The 24,092-nt window shown below is 55.0% G+C and overlaps 1 protein-coding gene across 1 annotated transcript; it reads left to right on the top strand.

The window, feature by feature from the left end:
• Nucleotides 1-5,270: 5,270 nt before the first annotated feature.
• On the top strand, nt 5,271-23,637 carry GBA1 (glucosylceramidase beta 1). The gene is made up of 10 exons (XM_073668626.1): nt 5,271-5,343; nt 8,998-9,186; nt 9,253-9,399; nt 9,461-9,594; nt 9,658-9,830; nt 9,902-10,139; nt 13,042-13,266; nt 22,083-22,246; nt 22,344-22,460; nt 22,535-23,637. Exons 1-10 carry the CDS (start codon nt 5,271-5,273, stop codon nt 22,638-22,640), a joined length of 1,566 nt encoding a protein of 521 aa, XP_073524727.1. The 3' UTR covers nt 22,641-23,637.
• Nucleotides 23,638-24,092: the final 455 nt, after the last annotated feature.

The raw sequence follows: 24,092 nt of genomic DNA, 5'->3' as shown, positions 1-24,092 counted from the left end.
TGTGGAGGCTGCAGGTACTGGGATCTATCACTATAGTGTGGGGGCTGCAGGTACTGGGATCTATCACTATAGTGTGGAGGCTGCAGGTACTGGGATCTATCACTATAGTGTGGGGGCTGCAGGTACTGGGGGGCTATCACTATAGTGTGGAGGCTGCAGGTACTGGGATCTATCACTATAGTGTGGGGGCTGCAGGTACTGGGATCTATCACTATAGTGTGGGGGCTGCAGGTACTGGGATCTATCACTATAGTGTGGGGGCTGCAGGTACTGGGATCTATCACTATAGTGTGGAGGCTGCAGGTACTGGGGGGCTATCACTATAGTGTGGGGGCTGCAGGTACTGGGGGGCTATCACTATAGTGTGGAGGCTGCAGGTACTGGGATCTATCACTATAGTGTGGGGGCTGCAGGTACTGGGATCTATCACTATAGTGTGGAGGCTGCAGGTACTGGGATCTATCACTATAGTGTGGAGGCTGCAGGTACTGGGATCTATCACTATAGTGTGGAGGCTGCAGGTACTGGGATCTATCACTATAGTGTGGGGGCTGCAGGTACTGGGGGGCTATCACTATAGTGTGGAGGCTGCAGGTACTGGGATCTATCACTATAGTGTGGAGGCTGCAGGTACTGGGATCTATCACTATAGTGTGGAGGCTGCAGGTACTGGGATCTATCACTATAGTGTGGAGGCTGCAGGTACTGGGATCTATCACTATAGTGTGCAGGCTGCAGGTACTGGGATCTATCACTATAGTGTGGGGGCTGCAGGTACTGGGATCTATCACTATAGTGTGGAGGCTGCAGGTACTGGGATCTATCACTATAGTGTGGGGGCTGCAGGTACTGGGATCTATCACTATAGTGTGGAGGCTGCAGGTACTGGGATCTATCACTATAGTGTGGGGGCTGCAGGTACTGGGATCTATCACTATAGTGTGGAGGCTGCAGGTACTGGGCGCTATCACTATAGTGTGGGGGCTGCAGGTACTGGGATCTATCACTATAGTGTGGGGGCTGCAGGTACTGGGGGACTATCACTATAGTGTGGAGGCTGCAGGTACTGGGGGGCTATCACTATAGTGTGGAGACTGCAGGTACTGGGATCTATCACTATAGTGTGGAGGCTGCAGGTACTGGGGGGCTATCACTATAGTGTGGGGGCTGCAGGTACTGGAATCTATCACTATAGTGTGGGGGCTGCAGGTACTGGGCGCTATCACTATAGTGTGGGGGCTGCAGGTACTGGGATCTATCACTATAGTGTGGGGGCTGCAGGTACTGGGATCTATCACTATAGTGTGGGGGCTGCAGGTACTGGGATCTATCACTATAGTGTGGAGGCTGCAGGTACTGGGGGGCTATCACTATAGTGTGGGGGCTGCAGGTACTGGGATCTATCACTATAGTGTGGGGGCTGCAGGTACTGGGCGCTATCACTATAGTGTGGGGGCTGCAGGTACTGGGATCTATCACTATAGTGTGGGGGCTGCAGGTACTGGGATCTATCACTATAGTGTGGAGGCTGCAGGTACTGGGGGGCTATCACTATAGTGTGGGGGCTGCAGGTACTGGGATCTATCACTATAGTGTGGGGGCTGCAGGTACTGGGCGCTATCACTATAGTGTGGGGGCTGCAGGTACTGGGCGCTATCACTATAGTGTGGGGGCTGCAGGTACTGGGATCTATCACTATAGTGTGGAGGCTGCAGGTACTGGGATCTATCACTATAGTGTGGAGGCTGCAGGTACTGGGATCTATCACTATAGTGTGGAGGCTGCAGGTACTGGGATCTATCACTATAGTGTGGGGGCTGCAGGTACTGGGATCTATCACTATAGTGTGGAGGCTGCAGGTACTGGGATCTATCACTATAGTGTGGAGGCTGCAGGTACTGGGATCTATCACTATAGTGTGGGGGCTGCAGGTACTGGGCGCTATCACTATAGTGTGGGGGCTGCAGGTACTGGGATCTATCACTATAGTGTGGAGGCTGCAGGTACTGGGATCTATCACTATAGTGTGGGGGCTGCAGGTACTGGGATCTATCACTATAGTGTGGAGGCTGCAGGTACTGGGATCTATCACTATAGTGTGGAGACTGCAGGTACTGGGATCTATCACTATAGTGTGGGGGCTGCAGGTACTGGGATCTATCACTATAGTGTGGAGGCTGCAGGTACTGGGATCTATCACTATAGTGTGGGGGCTGCAGGTACTGGGATCTATCACTATAGTGTGGAGGCTGCAGGTACTGGGATCTATCACTATAGTGTGGGGGCTGCAGGTACTGGGCGCTATCACTATAGTGTGGGGGCTGCAGGTACTGGGATCTATCACTATAGTGTGGAGGCTGCAGGTACTGGGATCTATCACTATAGTGTGGGGGCTGCAGGTACTGGGCGCTATCACTATAGTGTGGGGGCTGCAGGTACTGGGATCTATCACTATAGTGTGGGGGCTGCAGGTACTGGGATCTATCACTATAGTGTGGGGGCTGCAGGTACTGGGCGCTATCACTATAGTGTGGAGGCTGCAGGTACTGGGATCTATCACTATAGTGTGGGGGCTGCAGGTACTGGGATCTATCACTATAGTGTGGAGGCTGCAGGTACTGGGATCTATCACTATAGTGTGGGGGCTGCAGGTACTGGGATCTATCACTATAGTGTGGAGGCTGCAGGTACTGGGATCTATCACTATAGTGTGGGGGCTGCAGGTACTGGGCGCTATCACTATAGTGTGGAGGCTGCAGGTACTGGGATCTATCACTATAGTGTGGGGGCTGCAGGTACTGGGATCTATCACTATAGTGTGGAGGCTGCAGGTACTGGGATCTATCACTATAGTGTGGAGGCTGCAGGTACTGGGATCTATCACTGTAGTGTGGAGGCTGCAGGTACTGGGATCTATCACTATAGTGTGGAGGCTGCAGGTACTGGGATCTATCACTATAGTGTGGGGGCTGCAGGTACTGGGCGCTATCACTATAGTGTGGGGGCTGCAGGTACTGGGATCTATCACTATAGTGTGGAGGCTGCAGGTACTGGGATCTATCACTATAGTGTGGAGGCTGCAGGTACTGGGATCTATCACTATAGTGTGGAGGCTGCAGGTACTGGGATCTATCACTATAGTGTGGAGGCTGCAGGTACTGGGATCTATCACTATAGTGTGGAGGCTGCAGGTACTGGGATCTATCACTATAGTGTGGAGGCTGCAGGTACTGGGATCTATCACTATAGTGTGGAGGCTGCAGGTACTGGGCGCTATCACTATAGTGTGGGGGCTGCAGGTACTGGGATCTATCACTATAGTGTGGAGGCTGCAGGTACTGGGATCTATCACTATAGTGTGGAGGCTGCAGGTACTGGGATCTATCACTATAGTGTGGGGGCTGCAGGTACTGGGATCTATCACTATAGTGTGGAGGCTGCAGGTACTGGGATCTATCACTATAGTGTGGAGGCTGCAGGTACTGGGATCTATCACTATAGTGTGGGGGCTGCAGGTACTGGGCGCTATCACTATAGTGTGGGGGCTGCAGGTACTGGGCGCTATCACTATAGTGTGGAGGCTGCAGGTACTGGGATCTATCACTATAGTGTGGGGGCTGCAGGTACTGGGATCTATCACTATAGTGTGGGGGCTGCAGGTACTGGGATCTATCACTATAGTGTGGGGGCTGCAGGTACTGGGATCTATCACTATAGTGTGGAGGCTGCAGGTACTGGGATCTATCACTATAGTGTGGGGGCTGCAGGTACTGGGCGCTATCACTATAGTGTGGAGGCTGCAGGTACTGGGATCTATCACTATAGTGTGGGGGCTGCAGGTACTGGGATCTATCACTATAGTGTGGAGGCTGCAGGTACTGGGATCTATCACTATAGTGTGGGGGCTGCAGGTACTGGGATCTATCACTATAGTGTGGGGGCTGCAGGTACTGGGATCTATCACTATAGTGTGGGGGCTGCAGGTACTGGGATCTATCACTATAGTGTGGTGGCTGCAGGTACTGGGATCTATCACTATAGTGTGGAGGCTGCAGGTACTGGGATCTATCACTGTAGTGTGGAGGCTGCAGGTACTGGGATCTATCACTATAGTGTGGAGGCTGCAGGTACTGGGATCTATCACTATAGTGTGGGGGCTGCAGGTACTGGGATCTATCACTATAGTGTGGAGGCTGCAGGTACTGGGATCTATCACTATAGTGTGGGGGCTGCAGGTACTGGGCGCTATCACTATAGTGTGGGGGCTGCAGGTACTGGGATCTATCACTATAGTGTGGGGGCTGCAGGTACTGGGCGCTATCACTATAGTGTGGAGGCTGCAGGTACTGGGATCTATCACTATAGTGTGGGGGCTGCAGGTACTGGGATCTATCACTATAGTGTGGGGGCTGCAGGTACTGGGCGCTATCACTATAGTGTGGAGGCTGCAGGTACTGGGATCTATCACTATAGTGTGGGGGCTGCAGGTACTGGGATCTATCACTATAGTGTGGGGGCTGCAGGTACTGGGATCTATCACTATAGTGTGGGGGCTGCAGGTACTGGGATCTATCACTATAGTGTGGAGGCTGCAGGTACTGGGATCTATCACTATAGTGTGGAGGCTGCAGGTACTGGGATCTATCACTATAGTGTGGAGGCTGCAGGTACTGGGATCTATCACTATAGTGTGGAGGCTGCAGGTACTGGGATCTATCACTATAGTGTGGAGGCTGCAGGTACTGGGATCTATCACTATAGTGTGGAGGCTGCAGGTACTGGGATCTATCACTATAGTGTGGAGGCTGCAGGTACTGGGGGGCTATCACTATAGTGTGGAGGCTGCAGGTACTGGGATCTATCACTATAGTGTGGAGGCTGCAGGTACTGGGATCTATCACTATAGTGTGGGGGCTGCAGGTACTGGGATCTATCACTATAGTGTGGGGGCTGCAGGTTGTCGGATGCAGGAGGCTGTAGTTGAATGGCGGTGGTCATGGTATAATGTGCTGTAGCTCAGCGGCGGTGGTCGTGGTAGAGCGTGCTGTCGCTCAGCGGTCGTGGTATAGCGTGCTGTCGCTCAGCGGCGGTGGTCGTGGTACAGCGTGCTGTCGCTCAGCGGCGGTGGTCGTGGTTTAGCGTGCTGTCGCTCAGCGGTGGTGGTCGTGGTTTAGCGTGCTGTCGCTCAGCGGCGGTGGTCGTGGAATAGCGTGCTGTCGCTCAGCTGCGGTGGTCGTGGTTTAGCGTGCTGTCGCTCAGTGGCGGTGGTCATGGTAGAGCGTGCTGTCGCTCGGCGGCGGTGGTCGTGGTACAACGTGCTGTCGCTCAGCGGCGGTGGTCGTGGTATAGCATGCTGTCGCTTAGCGGCGGTGGTCGTGGTATAACGTGCTGTCGCTCAGCGGTGGTGGTCGTGGTTTAGCGTGCTGTCGCTCAGCGGCGGTGGTCGTGGTACAGCGTGCTGTCTCTCAGCGGCGGTGGTCGTGGTACAGCGTGCTGTCGCTCAGCGGCGGTGGTCGTGGTACAGCGTGCTGTCGCTCAGCGGCGGTGGTCGTGGTTTAGCGTGCTGTCGCTCAGCGGCGGTGGTCGTGGTTTAGCGTGCTGTCGCTCAGCGGCGGTGGTCGTGGTTTAGCGTGCTGTCGCTCAGCGGCGGTGGTCGTGGTTTAGCGTGCTGTCGCTCAGCGGCGGTGGTCGTGGTTTAGCGTGCTGTCGCTCAGCGGCGGTGGTCGTGGTTTAGCGTGCTGTCGCTCAGCGGCGGTGGTCGTGGTTTAGCGTGCTGTCGCTCAGCGGCGGTGGTCGTGGTACAGCGTGCTGTCGCTCAGCGGCTGTGGTCGTGGTTTAGCGTGCTGTCGCTCAGCGGTGGTGGTCGTGGTTTAGCGTGCTGTCGCTCAGCGGCGGTGGTCGTGGTATAGCGTTCTGTCGCTCAGCGGCGGTGGTCGTGGTATAGCGTGCTGTCGCTCAGCGGCGGTGGTCTTGGTTTAGCGTGCTGTCGCTTAGCGGCTGTGGTCGTTGTTTAGCGTGCTGTCGCTCAGCGGTGGTGGTCGTGGTTTAGCGTGCTGTCGCTCAGCGGCGGTGGTCGTGGTTTAGCGTTCTGTTGCTCAGCAGCGGTGGTCGTGGTGTAGCGTGCTTTCGCTCAGCGGCCGTGGTTTAGCGTTCTGTCGCTCAGCGGCTGTGGTCGTGGTGTAGCGTGCTGTCGCTTAGCGGCCGTGGTTTAGCGTTCTGTCGCTCAGCAGCTGTGGTCGTGGTGTAGCGTGCTGTCGCTCAGCGGCGGTGGTCGTGGTACAGCGTTCTGTCGCTCAGCGGCGGTGGTCGTGGTTTAGCGTGCTGTCGCTCAGCGGCTGTGATCGTGGTTTAGCGTGCTGTCGCTCTGCGGCGGTGGTCGTGGTGTAGCGTGCTGTCGCTCAGCGGCGGTGGTCGTGGTGTAGCGTTCTGTCGCTCAGCGGCGGTGGTCGTGGTGTAGCGTTCTGTCGCTCAGCGGCGGTGGTCGTGGTGTAGCGTTCTGTCGCTCAGCGGCTGTGGTCGTGGTGTAGCGTGCTGTCGCTCAGCGGCGGTGGTCGTGGTACAGCGTTCTGTCGCTGAGCGGCTGTGGTCGTGGTTTAGCGTTCTGTCGCTCAGCGGCGGTGGTCGTGGTTTAGCGTGCTGTCGCTCAGCGGCTGTGATCGTGGTTTAGCGTGCTGTCGCTCTGCGGCGGTGGTCGTGGTGTAGCGTGCTGTAGCTCAGCGGCGGTGGTCGTGGTGTAGCGTTCTGTCGCTCAGCGGCGGTGGTCGTGGTGTAGCGTTCTGTCGCTCAGCGGCGGTGGTCGTGGTTTAGCGTTCTGTCTCTCAGCGGCGGTGGTCGTGGTGTAGCGTGCTGTAGCTCAGCTGCGGTGGTCGTGGTAGAACGTGCTGTCGCTTAGCGGCCATGGTTTAGCGTTCTGTAGCTCAGCGGCGGTGGTCGTGGTTTAGCGTTCTGTAGCTCATCGGCGGTGGTCGTGGTGTAGCATTCTGTCGCTTAGCGGCCGTGGTTTAGCGTTCTGTCGCTCAGCAGCGGTGGTCGTGGTATAGCGTGCTGTCGCTTAGCGGCGGTGGTCGTGGTATAGCGTGCTGTCGCTCAGCGGCGGTGGTCGTGGTTTAGCGTTCTGTCGCTCAGCGGCTGTGGTCGTGGTGTAGCGTTCTGTCGCTCAGCGGCGGTGGTCGTGGTGTAGCGTTCTGTCGCTCAGCGGCTGTGGTCGTGGTGTAGCGTGCTGTCGCTCAGCGGCGGTGGTCGTGGTACAGCGTTCTGTCGCTCAGCGGCTGTGGTCGTGGTTTAGCGTTCTGTCGCTCAGCGGCGGTGGTCGTGGTTTAGCGTGCTGTCGCTCAGCGGCTGTGATCGTGGTTTAGCGTGCTGTCGCTCTGCGGCGGTGGTCGTGGTGTAGCGTGCTGTCGCTCAGCGGCGGTGGTCGTGGTGTAGCGTTCTGTCGCTCAGCGGCGGTGGTCGTGGTGTAGCGTTCTGTCGCTCAGCGGCGGTGGTCGTGGTTTAGCGTTCTGTCTCTCAGCGGCGGTGGTCGTGGTGTAGCGTGCTGTAGCTCAGCTGCGGTGGTCGTGGTAGAACGTGCTGTCGCTTAGCGGCCATGGTTTAGCGTTCTGTAGCTCAGCGGCGGTGGTCGTGGTGTAGCGTTCTGTCGCTTAGCGGCCGTGGTTTAGCGTTCTGTCGCTCAGCAGCGGTGGTCGTGGTATAGCGTGCTGTCGCTCAGCGGCGGTGGTCGTGGTTTAGCGTGCTGTCGCTCAGCGGCTGTGGTCGTGGTTTTGCGTGCTGTCGCTCAGCGGCGGTGGTCGTGGTTTAGCGTTCTGTCGCTCAGCAGCGGTGGTCGTGGTATAGCGTGCTGTCGCTTAGCGGCCGTGGTTTAGCGTTCTGTCGCTCAGCGGCGGTGGTCGTGGTTTAGCGTGCTGTCGCTCAGCGGCTGTGGTCGTGGTATAGCGTGCTGTCGCTTAGCGGCGGTGGTCGTGGTGTAGCGTTCTGTCGCTCAGCGGCTGTGGTCGTGGTGTAGCGTTCTGTCGCTCAGCGGCTGTGGTCGTGGTTTAGCGTGCTGTCGCTCAGCGGCTGTGGTCGTGGTGTAGCGTTCTGTCGCTCAGCGGCTGTGGTCGTGGTTTAGCGTGCTGTCTCTCAGCGGCGGTGGTCGTGGTTTAGCGTTCTGTCGCTCAGCGGCTGTGGTCGTGGTATAGCGTGCTGTCGCTTAGCGGCCGTGGTTTAGCCTTCTGTCGCTCAGCGGCGGTGGTCGTGGTTTAGCGTTCTGTCGCTCAGCGGCGGTGGTCGTGGTGTAGCGTGCTGTAGCTCAGCGGCGGTGGTCGTGGTGTAGCGTTCTGTCGCTCAGCGGCGGTGGTCGTGGTGTAGCGTGCTGTCGCTCAGCGGCGGTGGTCGTGGTTTAGCGTGCTGTCGCTCAGCGGCTGTGGTCGTGGTGTAGCGTTCTGTCGCTCAGCGGCTGTGGTCGTGGTGTAGCGTTCTGTCGCTCAGCGGCGGTGGTCGTGGTTTAGCCTTCTGTCGCTCAGCGGCGGTGGTCGTGGTTTAGCGTTCTGTCGCTCAGCGGCGGTGGTCGTGGTGTAGCGTGCTGTAGCTCAGCGGCGGTGGTCGTGGTGTAGCGTTCTGTCGCTCAGCGGCTGTGGTCGTGGTGTAGCGTGCTGTCGCTCAGCGGCGGTGGTCGTGGTTTAGCGTGCTGTCGCTCAGCGGCTGTGGTCGTGGTGTAGCGTTCTGTCGCTCAGCGGCTGTGGTCGTGGTTTAGCGTTCTGTCGCTTAGCGGCCGTGGTTTAGCGTTCTTTCGCTCAGCGGCGGTGGTCGTGGTTTAGCGTTCTGTCGCTCAGCGGCGGTGGTCGTGGTGTAGCGTGCTGTAGCTCAGCGGCGGTGGTCGTGGTTTAGCGTTCTGTCGCTCAGCGGCGGTGGTCGTGGTGTAGCTTGCTGTCGCTCAGCGGCGGTGGTCGTGGTAGAACGTGCTGTGTAGGTGTTGCGGGTGACCTGACTTTTCTCGGAATGACTTTGCTCTCCTTTCAGGGTCTCGCCCGTGTTGGCCGCAGAGCTTTGGGCAGAGCTCGGCGGTCTGTACCTGTAATGCCACGTACTGTGACAGTCTGGGGATCGTGTCCTTGCCCAAGCTGGGGGACTTCTCGGTGTACGAGAGCAGCAGGTCTGGGAAGCGTCTGCAGGAGAGTGGGGGTCCCGTAGTGAAGACGCCGCGGCCCGGTAAGAGATGACCGTACTGCCCCGTACAGAGGGTTATGGCAGCGAGATGACGTCCTCTCCCCACAGGTCTGACCCTCACCCTCCAAGACAAGAAGCGCTTCCAGGTCATCAAGGGGTTTGGTGGCGCGGTGACAGACTCGGCAGCCATGAACATCCTGGCACTGAGTGCGGGGTCCCAGGACCAGCTTCTGCGCGCGTACTTCTCCGAGGAAGGTAATCATGGTGCGGCGGTACGACGTATGTGTGTGCGGATTTAATGGGTGTGGTTACACAGGGATCGGGTACAGCGTGCTGCGGGTGCCCATGGCCAGCTGTGACTTCTCCACGCGGGTCTACACCTACCTGGACAGCGAAGGCGACTTCACGCTGGACACCTTCAGTTTAGAGGAGGAGGATGTGAAGCTGAAGGTGAGAGGTGGAGCGCGGGCGCCGCTGATCCTTGTCCTCCTATTTACACACGTTCCCCCGCAGATCCCAGTGATCCAGAGAGCCCAGGCCTTGTCCCACCAGCCCATATCCTTGTTTGCCAGTCCCTGGACAGCGCCTCCATGGATGAAGACCAATGGGAAGATCACAGGCAAAGGCACCTTAAAGGGGTCACCCGGCGAGCGGTACTACAAGACCTGGGCACAGTACTTCATCAGGTCCGTGGTGCCCCGGCCCCTCCGCCAGGTGCTGAGCAGACGCCGACCACTGACTGTCTCCTCTCTTCTAGGTTCCTGGATGAATACGCCAAGCACAACGTGACTTTCTGGGCAGTGACGGTGGAGAATGAGCCAGCGGCGGGGATGATCAGCGACTACCCCTTCCAAAGCTTAGGCTTCACCCCCGAGCTTATGAGGGACTTCATTGCTTTGGATCTGGGCCCAGCATTTACCAACAGCTCTCACAAAGATGTCCAAATCATGATCGTAGATGACAACCGGATCCTGCTGCCATACTGGGCCAAAGTGGTGAGATGCCCCCAAACTGTAATCCTGTATTATACTCCAGAGCTGCACTCACTATTCTGCTGGTGCAGTCACTGTGTACATACATTACATTACTGATCCTGAGTTACATCCTGTATTATACTCCAGAGCTGCACTCACTATTCTGCTGGTGGAGTCACTGTGTACATACATTACATTACTGATCCTTAGTTACCTCCTGTATTATACTCCAGAGCTGCACTCACTATTCTGCTGGTGCAGTCACTGTGTACATACATTACATTACTGATCCTCAGTTACATCCTGTATTATACTCCAGAGCTGCACTCACTATTCTGCTGGTGCAGTCACTGTGTACATACATTACATTACTGATCCTTAGTTACCTCCTGTATTATACTCCAGAGCTGCACTCACTATTCTGCTGGTGCAGTCACTGTGTACATACATTACATTACTGATCCTGAGTTACCTCCTGTATTATACTCCAGAGCTGCACTCACTATTCTGCTGGTGCAGTCACTGTGTACATACATTACATTACTGATCCTGAGTTACCTCCTGTATTATCCTCCAGAGCTGCACTCACTATTCTGCTGGTGCAGTCACTGTGTACATACATTACATTACTGATCCTGAGTTACATCCTGTATTATACTCCAGAGCTGCACTCACTATTCTGCTGGTGCAGTCACTGTTTACATACATTACATTACTGATCTTGAGTTACCTCCTGTATTATACTCCAGAGCTGCACTCACTATTCTGCTGGTGCAGTCACTGTGTACATTCATTACATTACTGATCCTGAGTTACATCCTGTATTATACTCCAGAGCTGCACTCACTATTCTGCTGGTGCAATCACTGTGTACATACATTACATTACTGATCTTGAGTTACCTCCTGTATTATACTCCAGAGCTGCACTCACTATTCTGCTGGTGCAGTCACTGTGTACATTCATTACATTACTGATCCTGAGTTACATCCTGTATTATACTCCAGAGCTGCACTCACTATTCTGCTGGTGCAGTCACTGTGTACATACATTACATTACTGATCTTGAGTTACCTCCTGTATTATACTCCAGAGCTGCACTCACTATTCTGCTGGTGCAGTCACTGTGTACATTCATTACATTACTGATCCTGAGTTACCTCCTGTATTATACTCCAGAGCTGCACTCACTATTCTGCTGGTGCAGTCACTGTGTACATACATTACATTACTGATCCTGAGTTACATCCTGTATTATACTCCAGAGCTGCACTTACTATTCTGCTGGTGCAGTCACTGTGTACATACATTACATTACTGATCCTGAGTTACATCCTGTATTATACTCCAGAGCTGCAGTCACTATTCTGCTGGTGCAGTCACTGTGTACATACATTATATTACTGATCCTGAGTCACCTCCTGTATTATACTCCAGAGCTGCACTCACTATTCTGCTGGTGCAGTCACTGTGTACATACATTACATTACTGATCCTCAGTTACATCCTGTATTATACTTCAGAGCTGCACTCACTATTCTGCTGGTGCAGTCACTGTGTACATACATTACATTACTGATCCTGAGTTACATCCTGTATTATACTCCAGAGCTGCACTCACTATTCTGCTGGTGCAGTCACTGTGTACATACATTACATTACTGATCCTGAGTTACATCCTGTATTATACTCCAGAGCTGCACTCACTATTCTGCTGGTGCAGTCACTGTGTACATACATTACATTACTGATCCTCAGTTACATCCTGTATTATACTTCAGAGCTGCACTCACTGTGTACATACATTACATTACTGATCCTGAGTTACATCCTGTATTATACTCCAGAGCTGCACTCACTATTCTGCTGGTGCAGTCACTGTGTACATACATTACATAACTGATCCTGAGTTACATCCTGTATTATACTCCAGAGCTGCACTCACTATTCTGCTGGTGCAGTCACTGTGTACATACATTACATTACTGATCCTGAGTTACCTCCTGTATTATACTCCAGAGCTGCACTCACTATTCTGCTGGTGCAGTCACTGTGTACATACATTACATTACTGATCCTGAGTTACATCCTGTATTATACTCCAGAGCTGCAGTCACTATTCTGCTGGTGCAGTCACTGTGTATATACATTACATTACTGATCCTGAGTTACATCCTGTATTATACTCCAGAGCTGCACTCACTATTCTGCTGGTGCAGTCACTGTGTACATACATTACATTACTGATCCTGAGTTACCTCCTGTATTATACTCCAGAGCTGCACTCACTATTCTGCTGGTGCAGTCACTGTGTACATACATTACATTACTGATCCTGAGTTACATCCTGTATTATACTCCAGAGCTGCAGTCACTATTCTGCTGGTGCAGTCACTGTGTATATACATTACATTACTGATCCTGAGTTACATCCTGTATTATACTCCAGAGCTGCACTCACTATTCTGCTGGTGCAGTCACTGTGTATATACATTACATTACTGATCCTGAGTTACATCCTGTATTATACTCCAGAGCTGCACTCACTATTCTGCTGGGGGAGTCACTGTGTACATACATTACATTACTGATCCTGAGTTACATCCTGTATTATACCCCAGAGCTGCACTCACTATTCTGCTGGTGCAGTCACTGTGTACATACATTACATTACTGATCCTGAGTTGCATCCTGTATTATACCCCAGAGCTGCACTCACTATTCTGCTGGTGCAGTCACTGTGTACATACATTACATTACTGATCCTGAGTTACCTCCTGTATTATACTCCAGAGCTGCACTCACTATTCTGCTGGTGCAGTCACTGTGTACATAGAGCACTGCATTATGCTCCAGAGCTGCACTCCGTCCTGCAGCAGATGGTGGCTCTAGTACATTGTGATGACCTCTGCCTTCTCTCCAGATCCTGTCTGACCTGCAGGCCGCCCGGTATGTCCATGGGATCGCAGTGCACTGGTACCTGGATGCAGTGGTCCCGGCAGACATCAGCCTCGGCAGCACTCACCAGCTCTTCCCAGAATACTTCCTGTTTGCTTCGGAGGCTTGTGCTGGCTTTACTCCCTGGGATAAGGGCGTGCGGCTGGGAAGCTGGGAGAGGGGAAATCACTACAGTCGGGGGATCATGGAGGTGAGCAATGGCAGCTGGGAGTTCATATCCTGTACATGGAGGATGTGCTGCCCTCTGTTGGTTGGCATCGGGTGGTTGTTGTTTGTGGGCATATGAAAGATACGTCGTGCTGATGGCTGGGAACGGTATCGGATGGCAGGGGTATGGCGGTACGTCGTTCTGCTAATAAATAATAATCTTCGTATTTATTTAGCGGCAATATATTCCGCTTTACAATTCAGAGAATTTACAAACAATATCGGCACTCTCCCCATTGGCGCTCACAATCTATATTCCCTATCAGTATTTTCTAATAAAACAAAACATTACAGCATATACAGATGCAGAAAGTAAAGTAATCACGAAAGAGTCACTAAACCTGATGTCATGGAAATGGCGCAGATTTATGAAGGGAAGCTCTCCTGTGAAAACGTGGCTCAATCCTACACAGCAATGTATCGTCCTGGCATTAAACAAGGATCAGAATTGGCCACAAGTTACACTACATGCCTCCCCTCTGGTGACTTATAACAGGGTCTCAGTCTTAAAAAATTGAGATTCTCAGCTTTTATGAAATCTTCACCCCTGAAGGTCCCAGGTGGTAGATATTCCCATCTTCTTTCCTATCAGGATATTATCTGTTCAGAGATAGATGACAATATCTATACCATATCTCCTATTCGGCAGACATCGGCCATTGCATAGCAAAGTGAATCAGACAGGTAACAAAGAATGTATGTTCAGCTCACCCCTAGAAGGTTTCCAGCTGGGTTCCAATAGTGGAGCACAGGATCACTTCTCTGCCAGACGCTGGGGCTGCATGTAAAAAATGAAGGTAGACTTGCAGCCACATGAGATTGCCATACTAGCAGTAGATTTTCATTCACAAAAATACAATTATGTTAGGGGGTGTGAGACGGAGCAGGTAGAGACAGCAGGCCGGTGAACAATCCAACAACCTTTATTGGGACTGGGAGGATATAACACCAAACAAAGATATGGTTCCTTAGAGTCTTCATTGTGGCCACAAAAAAAGGACAAATCCGGGGGCGCCACCCGGTAATCCGACGCCAAGGACAAGGCAACAACAGTCTCAGACTAAATCCTCCAATCCAGCAGGGTGGCGAGACATCACAACCCAACGTAGCAACGGATCTCCAACAGTCCAACGGATCTCCAACAGTCCAACGGATCTCCAACAGTCCAACGGATCTCCAACAGTCCAACGGATCTCCAACAGTCCAACGGATCTCCAACAGTCCAACGGATCTCCAACAGTCCAGACATGGCACCAGGATCTGGCCTCAGCACAGATCCTAGCCCTTCACACAGCACAATATCAACTAACTACCAAACATGTGGCTTATTGTTCTCCTTCTCTTGGGATCAGCCCCCAGTTGGGCAGAGATACCCATACCCCACCCCCTTAAACATTCACTACAGGTAACTGGAAGAATGAGGAATCTTCTAGAACTCCAGTCTCCAGCCCTTCTCCAGAGTTGTGTATTTAACTCAATGGTACGTTGACGATGTGCTGTTGGTTTGGGGGATCAAAGGTCTTCTGTATCGTCTTTTATCAACTATTTAAGTGACAATCGATTTAATCTCACGTTTCCCAGTTTTTTCTCATGGAGACACTAGATGTTTTTTGGTCATTTGTCTTACTGGTAAACATGACACGCCAATAACCAGCTGAGGCTTCCACTATGCTTCACGCACGTAGTTTCCATCTCACGCCACCAAATCTATTCCTGATTGTTTAGTGTACGCAATCAAACTTTAATGAAGCTATTAAGTTAATTCCTCTGGTCACCGCTTTCTCTTAACTAAACCGAGTCTATGAACACACAGTGCTAAAAATGAGTTCGGTGGTTTCTATTTTTGCGCCTTCCACCTTGGGGAGTCCAGGTTGGGACGATGAAGTCATCTGGCCCCATGGATATGTTTGGGGATTACCAGGAGGGACCCACCGGTCACCTGGAACCCATGGAGACATTCGGAGAAGCCAGATTGGGACCAGCCGGTCATCTGGCCTCATGGAAACTCTCGGAGAGGCCAGGGTGGGACCCTCGGGTCTCCTGGCCTTGTACCTCGATGGACCGTCAGCTTCCTACGCTTGCCGCTATCTCTTCTCTGTGGGGGGCCACTGGTTGAGGTAGTCGGCCCTGGAAGTCCCAAAGTCGCAGCTGTTGTATCCCAGGCGGGCGGAGAAGGAAGGGTGAGACTGTGTAATGTTGTATCATCTTGGGTATTTGCTGGGACTGTTCTACCTGTTTATTGTCCTGTTTGTGGTTCAATAAAGTATTGCCACGCTGTTTTACCCGCACCCTGTGTTGTCTGAGTAGCATTAAGCCCGCGGAAGACCCCGGCCACCAATATGTGAAGACACAGGGGTCAGTGGGTGCTCTTGTCCGCTGGCTCAGCTGTCTTTTAGAAAGATCGCATGGACCAGGGCTCATGCCACTGAATGCCCGCTCTCTTTTACTGTCGGCAGGGTGATGGTAAACAGCGTGGCAATAATTTATTGAACCACCAGCAATCAATGACCTATAGAACAGTCCCAGCAAATACCCAAGATGGTGCAAATTAGAGTCCTCACCCTTCCGCTGGTCCGCCGAGAATAGAGAAGCTGTGATTTTGGGGCTTCCAGGGCCGACTACCCCCACCAGGGGCACACCTCCTTTGGCTAGCACCCAAAGAGAGGAGGTAACGACAAGCTTAGGAAACTAGTGAGAAGCAGTGAGGTCTGGGGCCAGGTGACCAGATTGTCCCAACTTGGATTCATCAAGACATCTCTGAGGGTTCAGCAATGGTCAATGGAGCCGATCTGTATTCCTCCAGCTGATATGCTGTAGAATGACACCGAATAGAAGCAGAGACCCACTTTTTATAGTTAACAATTGTCCTTTCAGCCATCATTCACAGGTCAAGGGTCAGGGATCAAGGTATAAGAGGCTCATGACCCATTGTTTGAGCATTTAATCAACTTTCATGGTTTGGTATAATACGTAATCAGCATATTATCATTATCAGTATTGCTCCATGTCTCTATCTTGCAAGATTTGCAGACAATAAGTTGCAGGACATCTCAACTCAAGTGTCAACATTCAGGATTATTCAAACAATAGTCTGTGTTAATCAACCAAAGAAGAACACCAATGCAAAAGTCACCATGAAGATAAAAGCATATGGCTCCTGGCTTACTGAGTTTATGTCTGGCATAACTAAGAAGAAAAGCTGTGTCGTCCCAATGGCTGTATGGAGGATGCGTCACCCTCTGATTGGAGGGACCGGGTTGTTGATGGCAGTGTTAGGAAGGATATGTCACCTCCTCATGCTAGAGGTTTGTAGCGGATAGCGGGATATGGCGCATGCGTCGCCCTCTGATGGTAGGGATCGGGGTGTGGATGGTGGTGGTATGGAGGTTGAGGCGCCCCCTGATGGTAGGCATCAGGGTGTGGATGGCGGTGGTATGGAGGATGAGTCGCCCTCTGATGATAGGGATCAGGTTGTTGATGGCGGTGGTATGGAGGATGAGTCGCCCCCTTATGGTAGGCATCGGGTTGTGGATGGCGGTGGTATGGAGGATGAGTCGCCCCAGATGGTAGGCATCGGGTTGTGGATGGCGGTGGTATGGAGGATGAGTCGCCCCCTGATGGTAGGCATCGGGTTGTGGATGGCGGTGGAATGGAGGATGAGTCGCCCCCTGAGGGTAGGCATCGGGGTGTGGATGGCCGGGTTATGGAGGCTACGTGGTCCTGATGGTAGGCATTGGGTTGTGGATGGTGGTGGGATGGAGGATGAGTCGCCTCCTGATGGTAGACATCGGGTTGTGGATGGCGGTGGTATGGAGGATGAGTCGCCCCCTGAGGGTAGGCATCGGGGTGTGGATGGCCGGGTTATGGAGGCTACGTGGTCCTGATGGTAGGCATCGGGGTGTGGATGGCATTGGTATGGAGGATGAGTCGCCCCCTGATGGTAGGCATCGGGTTGTGGATGGCGGTGGTATGGAGGATGAGTCGCCCCTGATGGTAGGCATCGGGGTGTGGATGGTGGTGGTATGGAGGATGAGTCGCCCCCTGATGGTAGGCATCAGGGTGTGGATGGCGGTGGTATGGAGGATGAGTCGCCCCCTGATGGTAGGCATCGGGTTGTGGATGGCGGTGGTATGGAGGATGAGTCGCCCCCTGATGGTAGGCATCGGGTTGTGGATGGCGGTGGTATGGAGGATGAGTTGCCCCCTGAGGGTAGGCATCGGGGTGTGGATGGCTGGGTTATGGAGGCTACGTGGTCCTGATGGTAGGCATCGGGTTGTGGATGGCGGTGGGATGGAGGATGAGTCGCCCCCTGATGGTAGGCATCGGGTTGTGGATGGCGGTGGTATGGAGGATGAGTCGCCCCCTGATGGTAGGCATCGAGTTGTGGATGGCGGTGGTATGGAGGATGAGTCGCCCCCTGATAGTAGGCATCGGGTTGTGGATGGCGGTGGTATGGAGGATGAGTCGCCCCCTGATGGTAGGCATCGGGTTGTGGATGGCGGTGGTATGGAGGATGAGTAGCCCCCTGATGGTAGGCATCGGGTTGTGGATGGCGGTGGTATGGAGGATGAGTCGCCCCCTGATGGTAGGCATCGGGGTGTGGATGGCGGTGGTATGGAGGATGAGTCGCCCCCTGATGGTAGGCATCGGGTTGTGGATGGCGGTGGGATGGAGGATGAGTCGCCCCCTGATGGTTGGCATCGGGTTGTGGATGGCGGTGGTATGGAGGATGAGTCGCCCCCTGATAGTAGGCATCGGGTTGTGGATGGCGGTGGTATGGAGGATGAGTCGCCTCCTGATGGTAGGCATCGGGTTGTGGATGGCGGTGGTATGGAGGATGAGTCGCCCCCTGATGGTAGGCATCGGGTTGTGGATGGCGGTGGTATGGAGGATGAGTCGCCCCCTGATGGTAGGTATCGGGTTGTGGATGGCGGTGGTATGCAGGAGGATGAGTCGCCCCCTGATAGTAGGCATCGGGTTGTGGATGGCGGTGGTATGGAGGATGAGTCGCCCCCTGATGGTAAGCATCGGGGTGTGGATGACGGTGGTATGGAGGATGAGTTGCCCCCTGATGGTAGGCATCAGGGTGTGGATGGCGGTGGGATGGAGGATGAGTCGCCCCCTGATGGTAGGTATCGGGTTGTGGATGGCGGTGGTATGGAGGCTACGTGGTCCTGATGGTAGGCATCGGGTTGTGGATGGCGGTGGTATGGAGGATGAGTCGCGTCCTGATGGTAGGCATCGGGTTGTGGATGGCGGTGGTATGGAGGATGAGTCGCCCCCTGAGGGTAGGCATCGGGGTGTGGATGGCCGGGTTATGGAGGCTACGTGGTCCTGATGGTAGGCATCGGGTTGTGGATGGCGGTGGTATGGAGGAGGATGAGTTGCCCCCTGATGGTAGGCATCGGGTTGTGGATGGCGGTGGTATGGAGGATGAGTCGCCCGCTGATGGTAGCCATCGGGGTGTGGATGGCGGTGGTATGGAGGATGAGTCGCCCCCTGATCGTAGGCATCGGGGTGTGGATGGCGGTGGTATGGAGGATGAGTCGCCCCCTGATCGTAGGCATCGGGTTGTGGATGGCGGTGGTATGGAGGATGAGTCGCCCACTGATGGTAGGCATCGGGGTGTGGATGGCGGTGGTATGGAGGATGAGTCGCCCCCTGATGGTAGGCATCGGGTTGTGGATGGCGGTGGTATGGAGGATGAGTCTCCCCCTGATGGTAGGCATCAGGTTGTGGATGGCGGTGGTATGGAGGATGAGTCGCCCCCTGAGGGTAGGCATCGGGGTGTGGATGGCCGGGTTATGGAGGCTACGTTGTCCTGATGGTAGGCATCGGGTTGTGGATGGCGGTGGGATGGAGGATGATTTGCCCCCTGATGGTAGGCATCGGGTTGTGGATGGCGGTGGGATGGAGGATGATTTGCCCCCTGATGGTAGGCATCGGGTTGTGGATGGCGGTGGTATGGAGGATGAGTCGCCCCCTGATGGTAGGCATCGGGTTGTGGATGGCGGTGGTATGGAGGATGAGTCGCGTCCTGATGGTAGGCATCGGGTTGTGGATGGCGGTGGTATGGAGGATGAGTCGCCCCCTGAGGGTAGGCATCGGGGTGTGGATGGCCGGGTTATGGAGGCTACGTGGTCCTGATGGTAGGCATCGGGTTGTGGATGGCGGTGGTATGGAGGAGGATGAGTTGCCCCCTGATGGTAGGCATCGGGTTGTGGATGGCGGTGGTATGGAGGATGAGTCGCCCGCTGATGGTAGCCATCGGGGTGTGGATGGCGGTGGTATGGAGGATGAGTCGCCCCCTGATCGTAGGCATCGGGGTGTGGATGGCGGTGGTATGGAGGATGAGTCGCCCCCTGATCGTAGGCATCGGGTTGTGGATGGCGGTGGTATGGAGGATGAGTCGCCCACTGATGGTAGGCATCGGGGTGTGGATGGCGGTGGTATGGAGGATGAGTCGCCCCCTGATGGTAGGCATCAGGTTGTGGATGGCGGTGGTATGGAGGATGAGTCGCCCCCTGAGGGTAGGCATCGGGGTGTGGATGGCCGGGTTATGGAGGCTACGTTGTCCTGATGGTAGGCATCGGGTTGTGGATGGCGGTGGGATGGAGGATGATTTGCCCCCTGATGGTAGGCATCGGGTTGTGGATGGCGGTGGGATGGAGGATGATTTGCCCCCTGATGGTAGGCATCGGGTTGTGGATGGCGGTGGTATGGAGGATGAGTCGCCCCCTGATGGTAGGCATCGGGTTGTGGATGGCGGTGGTATGGAGGATGAGTCGCCCCATGATGGTAGGCATCGGGTTGTGGATGGCGGTGGTATGGAGGATGAGTCTCCCCCTGATGGTAGGCATCGGGTTGTGGATGGCGGTGGTATGGAGGATGAGTCGCCCCATGATGGTAGGCATCGGGTTGTGGATGGCGGTGGTATGGAGGATGAGTCGCCCCCTGATGGTAGGTATCGGGTTGTGGATGGCGGTGGTATGGAGGAGGATGAGTCGCCCCCTGATGGTAGGCATCTTGTTGTGGATGGTGGTGGTATGGAGGATGAGTCGCACCCTGATGGTAGGCATCAGGGTGTGGATGGCGGTGGGATGGAGGATGTCGCCCCCTGATGGTAGGCATCGGGGTGTGGATGGCCGGGTTATGGAGGCTACGTGGTCCTGATGGTAGGCATCGGGGTGTGGATGGCGGTGGTATGGAGGATGAGTCGCCCCCTGATGGTAGTCATCGGGTTGTGGATGGCGGTGGGATGGAGGATGAGTCGCCCCCTGATGGTACGCATCGGGTTGTGGATGGAGGATGAGTCGCCTCCTGATGGTAGGCATCGGGTTGTGGATGGCGGTGGTATGGAGGATGAGTCGCCCCCTGATGGTAGGCATCGGGGTGTGGATGGCCGGGTTATGGAGGCTACATGGTCCTGATGGTAGGCATCGGGGTGTGGATGGTGGTGGTATGGAGGATGAGTCGTCCCCTGATGGTAGGCATCAGGTTGTGGATGGCGGTGGTATGGAGGATGAGTCGCCCCCTGATGGTAGGCATCGGGTTGTGGATGGCGGTGGTATGGAGGATGAGTCGCCCCCTGATGGTAGGCATCGAGTTGTGGATGGCGGTGGTATGGAGGATGAGTCGCCCCCTGATGGTAGGTATCGGGGTGTGGATGGCGGTGGTATGGAGGATGAGTCGCCCCCTGATGGTAGGCATCGGGTTGTGGATGGCGGTGGTATGGAGGAGGATGAGTCGCCCCCTGATGGTAGGCATCGGGTTGTGGATGGCAGTGGTATGGAGGATGAGTCGCCCGCTGATGGTAGGCATCGGGGTGTGGATGGCGGTGGTATGGAGGATGAGTCGCCCCCTGATGGTAGGCATCGGGGTGTGGATGGCGGTGGTATGGAGGATGAGTCGCCCCCTGATGGTAGGCATCGGGTTGTGGATGGCGGTGGTATGGAGGATGAGTCGCCCCCTGAGGGTAGGCATCGGGGTGTGGATGGCGGGGTTATGGAGGCTACGTTGTCCTGATGGTAGGCATCGGGTTGTGGATGGCGGTGGGATGGAGGATGAGTCGCCCCCTGATGGTAGGCATCGGGTTGTGGATGGCGGTGGTATGGAGGATGAGTCGCCCCCTGATGGTAGGCATCGGGGTGTGGATGGCGGTGGTATGGAGGATGAGTCGCCCCCTGATGGTAGGCATCGGGGTGTGGATGGCGGTAGTATGGAGGATGAGTCGCCCCCTGATGGTAGGCATCGGGGTGTGGATGGCGGTGGTATGGAGGATGAGTCGCCCCCTGATGGTAGGCATCGGGGTGTGGATGGCGGTGGTATGGAGGATGAGTCGCCCCCTGAGGGTAGGCGTCGGGTTGTGGATGGCGGTGGTATGGAGGATGAGTCGCCCCCTGATGGTAGGCATCGGGTTGTGGATGGCGGTGGTATGGAGGATGAGTCGCCCCCTGATGGTAGGCATCGGGTTGTGGATGGCGGTGGGATGGAGGATGAGTCGCCCCCTGATGGTAAGCATCGGGTTGTGGATGGCGGTGGTATGGAGGATGAGTCGCCCCCTGATGGTAGGCATCGGCTTGTGGATGGCGGTGGTATGGAGGATGAGTCGCCCCCTGAGGGTAGGCATCGGGTTGTGGATGGCGGTGGTATGGAGGATGAGTCGCCCCCTGATGGTAGGCATCGGGTTGTGGATGGCGGTGGGATGGAGGATGAGTCGCCCCCTGATGGTAGGCATCGGGTATGGAGGATGTGCAGCTCACAATATAATGTAACAGTTGTATGATTTGCTGTCTGCAGGATCTGAATAATCACGTGACGGGCTGGACTGATTGGAACCTGGCTCTGGATGTTAGCGGGGGCCCCACCTGGGTGGGTAATAATGTGGACAGCCCCATTATTGTGGACCTGGAGAGGGACATCTTCTACAAGCAGCCCAGCTTCTATCACCTGGCACACTTCAGGTGAGCCCCCACCCGCTTGTGATGACCCCCGTGGCGCCCGCCCGATGACCCCTGTGGCGCCCGCCCTTCGCTCACCTCTTTTCTCTGACGCTTGCAGTAAGTTTATCCCTCCGGGGGCTCAGCGTGTCGGGTTGGATGCGAACCAGAAGTCGTCCCTGGAGAGCGTGGCGTTCCTCTGCCCCGACGACTCGGCCGCTGTCGTCATCCTGAACAGGTAATGGCTTCTGGCAGGCGGTGGCGGCCGGCGCTGCCTTCCACCCTCATGACTGATGGTTTCTCTTATTCCAGAGATTCCCATGACGTCACTTTCTCCATTTCTGATCCCTCTCTGGGGACGATCGAAGCCGTGTCCTCGGGAGACTCCATCCAGACCTACGTGTGGAGGCGCCACTAAGAGCGTGGCCAGGCATCGTCCGGGGGGCCGTTCATCCTACCCAGGACATCCTGACGTGGCACCAGCTCAAGCCACGAATCGGGGTTATAACCACCCAGTGGATGTTACTTATCACATTGGTGGCACGGGGGGCTCAGTGGTTAGCGCTGCACAGGAGGGCTCAGTGGTTAGCGCTGCACAGGAGGGCTCAGTGGTTAGCGCTGCACAGGAGGGCTCAGTGGTTAGCGCTGCACAGGAGGGCTCAGTGGTTAGCGCTGCACAGGAGGGCTCAGTGGTTAGCGCTGCACAGGAGGGCTCAGTGGTTAGCGCTGCACAGGAGGGCTCAGTGGTTAGCGCTGCACAGGAGGGCTCAGTGGTTAGCGCTGCACAGGAGGGCTCAGTGGTTAGCGCTGCACAGGAGGACTCAGTGGTTAGCGCTGCACAGGAGGGCTCAGTGGTTAGCGCTGCACAGGAGGGCTCAGTGGTTAGCGCTGCACAGGAGGGCTCAGTGGTTAGCGCTGCACAGGAGGGCTCAGTGGTTAGCGCTGCACAGGAGGGCTCAGTGGTTAGCGCTGCACAGGAGGACTCAGTGGTTAGCGCTGCACAGGAGGGCTCAGTGGTTAGCGCTGCACAGGAGGGCTCAGTGGTTAGCGCTGCACAGGAGGGCTCAGTGGTTAGCGCTGCACAGGAGGGCTCAGTGGTTAGCGCTGCACAGGAGGACTCTGGTTAGCGCTGCACAGGAGGGCTCAGTGGTTAGCGCTGCACAGGAGGGCTCAGTGGTTAGCGCTGCACGGGGGGCTGAGTGGTTAGCGCTGTTATCCTGCATCACTCTAGGGTCCTGGGAGTTTGTATGTTCGCCCCATGTTTGTAGGGGGTCCTCTGGCTTTTCTGGTTACCTCCCACTCGTACTGATAAGGAATATAGATTTTGAGCCCCAATGGGGACAGTGATGATGTCTGTAAAGCTGTGGAATATGATGGCACTATATGTGAGACAAATAAATAAGTTATACATTTCTGCTACGTCCTGATGTGTGATCTGTGATTCAGGGTCCAGCCTCCAGTTGGCGCTCTCCCCCAGCAGTCGTGTATGGTACTGATGTGTGATCTGTGATTCAGGGTCCAGGCCTCCAGGTGGCGCTCTCCCCAGCAGTCGTGTATGGTCCTGATGTGTGATCTGTGATTCTGGGTTTGGCCTCCAGGTGGCGCTATTCCCCAGCAGTCGTGTATGGTCCTGATGTGTGATCTGTGATTCAGGGTCCATCCTCCAGGTGGCACTCTCCCGCAGCAGTTGTGTATGGTCCTGATGTGTGATCTGTGATTCAGGGTTTAGCCTCCAGGTGGCGCTCTCCCCCAGCAGTCGTGTATGGTCCTGATGTGTGATCTGTGATTCAGGGTCAGGCCTCCAGGTGGCGCTCTTCCCCAGCAGTCGTGTATGGTCCTGATGTGTGATCTGTGATGCAGGGTTTGGCCT

The sequence above is a fragment of the Phyllobates terribilis genome, unplaced genomic scaffold (assembly GCF_046119375.1).
Source record: "Phyllobates terribilis strain yellow unplaced genomic scaffold, ASM4611937v1 Scaffold_820__1_contigs__length_630855, whole genome shotgun sequence".
Classification (NCBI taxonomy): domain Eukaryota; kingdom Metazoa; phylum Chordata; class Amphibia; order Anura; family Dendrobatidae; genus Phyllobates; species Phyllobates terribilis.
The sequence above is the reverse complement of the archived record's forward strand: the minus strand, read 5'-3'. Positions and strand labels throughout refer to the sequence as shown.